Here is a 5,941-nt window from a genome sequence, read left to right on the forward strand (position 1 = left end):
GTACTGCGGAGCTAAACCATTTAGTGCTTTGTAAGTAATCAGCAATATTTTAAAATTTATACGATGTTTAATAGGCAGCCAATGCAGTGTTGACAGAACGGGGCTAATATGGTCATACTTCCTGGTTCTAGTAAGAACTCGAGCTGCTGCGTTTTGAACTAGCTTTAGTTTGTTTGTTAAGCGTGCAGGGCAACCACCCAGTAGAGCATTACAGTAATCTAGCCTTGAGGTCATGAACGCATGAACTAATTGTTCCGCATTTGTCAATGAGAGCATATTGCGTAATTTAGATATATTTTTAGATGGAAAAATACCCGCTACAATAGTGCTTGCAAACCAGAGCATGGTTTCGTTTTCTAGCAAGCATGAAGTTGATAATGTATATACCACATTTAATGGAATTCCATCATATCTTCTTTTATTCAGCAGAAAATTGTGGGGATATATTCCCTATGCCATGAGGGATTTTACACTCTCTTGCAAATCATGTGACCTTCAAAAAATGGGTGTTGGCCAGTGTATAAATACAACTCTTTCTTCCTGTCTGCAAGTACCTGACGTGAGTTAGACAAAGAAGCACTTGAACAAACAGGTAATATTGTAAGTAAATGTGTATTGCTCTTCAATAGATGATGTATCTCAGTGTAGTAATGTTATGATGATATTTAGTATCTCAAATTGTGAGTTGTACTGTATATATTGTAGATAATTGTTAATATATGGGGCTTATAAATACAGAAATGGGAAAAAAGAGAAGGATATATTTAATGTTCCCAATAATCTTTTAAACTACATAAATTCTGTTTACAGAAAAACTGTTTAATCTATGTCGTTGTGAACTGGTGATTATTGTAAATGTTAATGTAAATGTATTTACTTTCTTTAGCAATAACTTGATTGGGAACTTGAAGGACTTCGAACCTGGAAAAAGTCATGACAGATTCTAATGAAAAGTAAGAAAACTACCCACTGTTATTTTATGTGTGCAGACTTTAAGGCAGATACAAGTAAAGTCATACTAATTTATCCAAAAAAAAACACTATATAATTATTCCAATGACTGTAGCTTTCCAAGTTTTCTTTGTGTGAGGAACAGACTGGAATGTGATCATTGTCCCCATTTTCTATAATGTTAAAATAACTGCACACACATTTGATATCAGATGTCATTGGGTTTTACGTGTGTCATGACTGATTTTGACATGCTAAAGTTTGGATTATCTTTTGAAACATATGATATGACTGCCAGAGAGTGATTTTCAGAGGATTTCAGCAGTTTTACTCTGTTCCTCACACAAAGCCGCAATTCATGTATTCTGAAGCCAAAAGACATTAGGAATACTCTTTATAGTTTTTTGTTTGTTTGTTTTTTTCACTTTGTGGAATAAACTGCTGTGACTTTTGTCTGCTTGTTATGAGTTTTATATTGGTGAGAAGTTGTCAGGTTCAGGGGTAGAGGTGCTGAGGTGCATGCTGTGAATTGTAGTTTGCTGACCTGACACACAGGACTTTTACTCTTCTTTCTAAATGTATTCTGGTGAAGATATTGATGAAGATATTAATGTGATTGATGATGAGATGCATGATTTTGCCTCATTAAAATAATTAACTAGTATCCTATATACTTTATTATTATTTACATTTTATATTTTCTTTATATTACAGACAAAAAATGGACAGTTTAGAAACAGGATTACAAAAATGTTATGCAATCATCAAGCAGAGTACTGTAATAGAGGAGGGGATTCCCACTCGATACCATCTGACACCAACAACAGACTCTCATGATCAATCTGAACCTTATAAAAAAATTACCTTTGGAGAGAGAGACACAAACAAACCCCATAAAACCATTCTGATGGTGGGAGAAACAGGAACAGGAAAAACAAAACTAATCAACACGATGATCAACTACAACTTAGATGTTCAGAGAGAAGACAAGGTTTGGTTTGAGATCACAGATGATCAGAGTGACCATCGGTCTTTAGTTCAAAGTCAGACCTCCCGCATCACTGTTTATGGGTTTTATCCACAAGAGAGTAAAACTGATCTAACAATCATCGATACACCAGGATATGGAGACACTCGTGGAGCTGAGAAAGATCAAGAGATTGCCATGAATTTACTTGGTTTAAGCAAATGTGACGACTGCATCCAGAAAATAGATGCAGTGTGTCTGGTGATAAAAGCAACAGATAATCGACTCTCTGGCAGACAAACATACATATTTGATGCTGTTCAGTCATTGTTCGGAAGTAATGTTGATGAAAACATTGTTTTGCTCTTTACATACTGTCGTGGAGCTATCCCTAAATCTGTCCTGACGGCTGTTAAAGAGGGTAAAATCAAGTGTGCAGTGAATGACAAGAATCAGCCAGTGTATTTCCAGTTTGACAACTGTCAAGGAGAGACATTTCTCCCAGAACACCAGATGGTCCAAGAGCATTCATGGAATCTCAGTTTTACAGGAATTACAGGATTTTTCAAATTTCTTGACAACATGAAACCAAAAACCGTGAAGATGACCCAAGATGTGTTGCAGAAACGGATGCGGTTGGTGGAAAAAATCTCCAACATAAAATCACATCCTCAAAAGATAGACCTTAAGCAAAAGGAGCTGAAACAAACTCAAGAAGCTCTGAAGAAGAACAAGAAAGATGTAGAAGCAAATAAGAGCTTTGAGTATGAAGTTGAAGTGGAATATAAAGTGAAGGTTGATATTGATCTCTCTAAAGCCAAAGAGGCGCTGTGCTGCAGTGTCTGTAAGGAGAACTGTCATTATCCAGGATGCTGGTGGGTCCGAGATCTCTCATGGTGCAGAAAGATGAGAGATTATCACTGTACAGTGTGCACAAATAAATGCCACTACAGCAAACACGTCAAAGAAGCAAAAATATATGAAACAAAGACAAAAAAGGAGAAGAGGACATATGAAGATATAAAGAAGAAATATGATGATAATATAATTAAAGTTAGGGATGGTGAGTCTTTGGTTAAGAAGCTGGAAGAAGAACTGCAAGAATTAGAGAAAGAGAAGATAAAGCTGGTGATGGAAGCTTTTCACTGTGTGGAAACTCTGCAGATGATCGCACTCAACACTGATTCTCTGAACACACTCCTACATGTTGATTTTCTGATTGAGAAGCTGAAGGAAATCAATGAGCCTGAAAAGGTTGAAACACTGGAAAACATCAAGAAGAGAGCAGGAGAGAAAAAAGCATAGCACTGGGATTCATAAAAAAACATGCAATAAATCCCTCAGCTAAAGAAAAATTATTAAAGGGCACCATGAAAATTATAATAATTCGTTGATCAAAGCTGTTCTTACAGCATTCGTGACTTTGATAAGACTCTTGGTAAACACTGTCACTTATCCAAATGTTTGTGTTGTCTAGAGAATATTTGTGTAGAGACAAAACTCATTTACATATCAATGCTGTATATTAATATTTAGTCCTCTGTAAGGTAAGGCCACATTTTCCTCTTGAATAGTGAAAGTCCCCTTATTATTAGAACTGTACAATCACTCCCTAGATCAAGGCTTCCTATCGTCATCCTTAAACCAAGCTTTGATTTCCTTAATATTAAAGAAAGACAAAGATGCAAAATTTTGTGGCAGCTACAGACCTATTAGCCTAATTAATAATGACATTAAATTACTAGCTAAAGTATTGGCCAAACGCTTAGAGGCTCATCTCCAGTCCATTATATCAGATGATCAAACTGGCTTTATACTTGGTCGTCAGTTGTCTTCCAATATACGTAGACTCCTAAATGTAGTCTTTACTCCATCGAAGTCATCAAGGCCAGAAATGGTTATCTCGCTAGATGCAGAGAAAGCTTTTGACCGGGTGGAGTGGGATTATTTATTCACGGTCTTACAAAAATTTGGATTTGGACCGAAAATAATATCATGGATTCGTCTTCTATATTCCACTCCATCGGCTTGTGTGAAAACGAACTCTGAAACGTCACCTTATTTCTCTCTTTCTCGTGGCACCCGTCAGGGTTGCCCACTTTCGCCTCTCCTCTTTGCTTTAGCTATAGAGCCTCTCTCTATAGCATTAAAATCATCTTCAGTGTTTTCAGGTATTTATAGAGGAGGAAGGGAGCATCGTGTCTCATTGTATGCAGACGATCTCCTGTTATATGTCTCAGACCCTCTTAAATGCATAGATAATATAATGCACTTGTTGAATGAGTTCGGATTTATTTCAGGATATAAGTTGAATTTTGCTAAAAGTGAGTGTTTTCCCATAGATGAATTGGCAAAACAAATTTCTCCAGCTATGCTCCCTTTCCACATGTCCCCTACAGGTTTCCGTTACCTAGGGGTTCATATTTCAAACTCATTCAAGTCATTGCACAAAGAAAATTTTACAAAATTAATGGACCGCATTAAAGTAGATCTCCAGCGTTGGAGCAATCTTCCACTTTCTTTAGTAGGTAGGATTGAATCAATTAAAATGAATATTCTACCACGAATACTTTTTTTATTTCAGACTATTCCTATTTTTCTTCCTAAATCTTTTTTTAAATCATTCGACACCATTATATCCTCATATATTTGGGCTGGTAAGCCTCCGCGTGTACAAGTCAACTCTTCAAAGAACCAAACAAGATGGGGGTCTCTCTCTTCCAAATCTCCTTTTCTATAATTGGGCAGCTAATATTCAGAAAATATATGCATGGTGTAATTCTCCGAATATTGATTGGTGTATGATAGAAGCTAACTCCTGCCTATCATCCTCGTTATCGGCATTAGTTTTTGATCCCAATTTGAGACGCCCCTCTAGATACACCACCAACCCGATTGTGCTTTCATCGCTCAAAATTTGGAAACAGTTTTGTCATCATTTTAAATTAAACACACTGTCCACCTTAATGCCTATTTGCGGTAACCATCTTTTTGTGCCTTCTACTTTGGATTTAACTTATGCACAGCTCAGAGAGAAGGGCCTTGTACTGTTTCATGATTTGTTTCTTGATGATCATGTATTTGCGTCATTCAATGATTTGATGAGTAGATTTAAAATTCCTAAATCCAATTTATTCCGCTATTTTCAATTGCGTGACTTTGCTAAAGCACATTTTGCTACCTTCCCTCACCAACCAATGAAAACTTTAATTGAAGATATAATGTCACTCCCGAAATCACATAGCCATATTTCCTCAATTTATGGCCTGTTACGATCTTCCAAGCTCCCTCCTCTTTTTGCACTCAAGGGAACCTGGGAATAAGAGCTAGGACTGGAGCTTGAAGAGGAGCTGTGGAATAACGCTCTAGCTAAAATTAACTCTGTCTGCATCTGCGCTCGCTTGAACCTTATTCAGTTTAAAGTTGTTCACAGAATTCATTTCACCAAAGCAAAATTGAAGAAACTCTCTTTAACAGAAGATGATAGGTGCAATAGATGTTCGCTCTCCCCAGCAGATCATACTCATACATTTTATACCTGTCATAAATTGTATTCATTCTGGTCTTCATTTTTTGCTACGCTGTCAAAGGCTCTCAATGTCTCTGTGACACCCTGCCCAATAATTGCAATTTTTGGAATAACACCTGTTGATGGCTTGTACAACAAGCGTCATGCTGACATTATTGCTTTTGCTTCATTGGTAGCCAGAAGACGAATACTGTTGCACTGGAAATCCTCATGCCCCCCTTCTAATTTCTCTTGGCTGAAAGACCTAATGTCCTTTCTACACCTGGAAAAAATTAAACACTCCATCAGGGACTCTGTTAACTTATTTTATAAAACGTGGAATCCTATTATTTCCTTTGTTGAGACTGTACCTTCATTGGAGATTTGAGTTTTTTTTTTCTTTTTCTTTTTTCTTTTTTTTCTCCCTTTTCTATTTATTTATTTATTTTGTGGGATGTTTTGGGTTGGGTTGGGTAGAGTTTAGAGTGTTCTGTATATTTGTATAATTTTTCTTT

General features: G+C 36.6%; 1 protein-coding gene across 2 annotated transcripts; it reads left to right on the top strand.

Annotated features, from left to right (window-relative positions):
• The first annotated feature begins 552 nt into the window (after positions 1-552).
• On the top strand, positions 553-5,941 carry LOC306994246 (uncharacterized protein). Of its 2 annotated transcripts, none has more exons than XM_079639855.1 (3): positions 553-592; positions 887-953; positions 1,666-5,941. In XM_079639855.1, the coding sequence occupies exons 2-3, from the start codon at positions 934-936 to the stop codon at positions 3,221-3,223; spliced, it is 1,578 nt and encodes a 525-aa protein (XP_079495981.1). In that variant the 5' UTR covers positions 553-592; positions 887-933; the 3' UTR covers positions 3,224-5,941. The 2 variants fall into 2 exon arrangements, with proteins under 2 accessions (XP_079495981.1, XP_079495980.1); XM_079639854.1 differs by having other exon boundaries at positions 553-600; positions 1,666-5,935.

The sequence above is a fragment of the Phoxinus phoxinus genome (assembly GCF_949152265.1).
Source record: "Phoxinus phoxinus genome assembly, contig: scaffold_151, whole genome shotgun sequence".
Taxonomy (NCBI): Eukaryota; Metazoa; Chordata; class Actinopteri; order Cypriniformes; family Leuciscidae; genus Phoxinus; species Phoxinus phoxinus.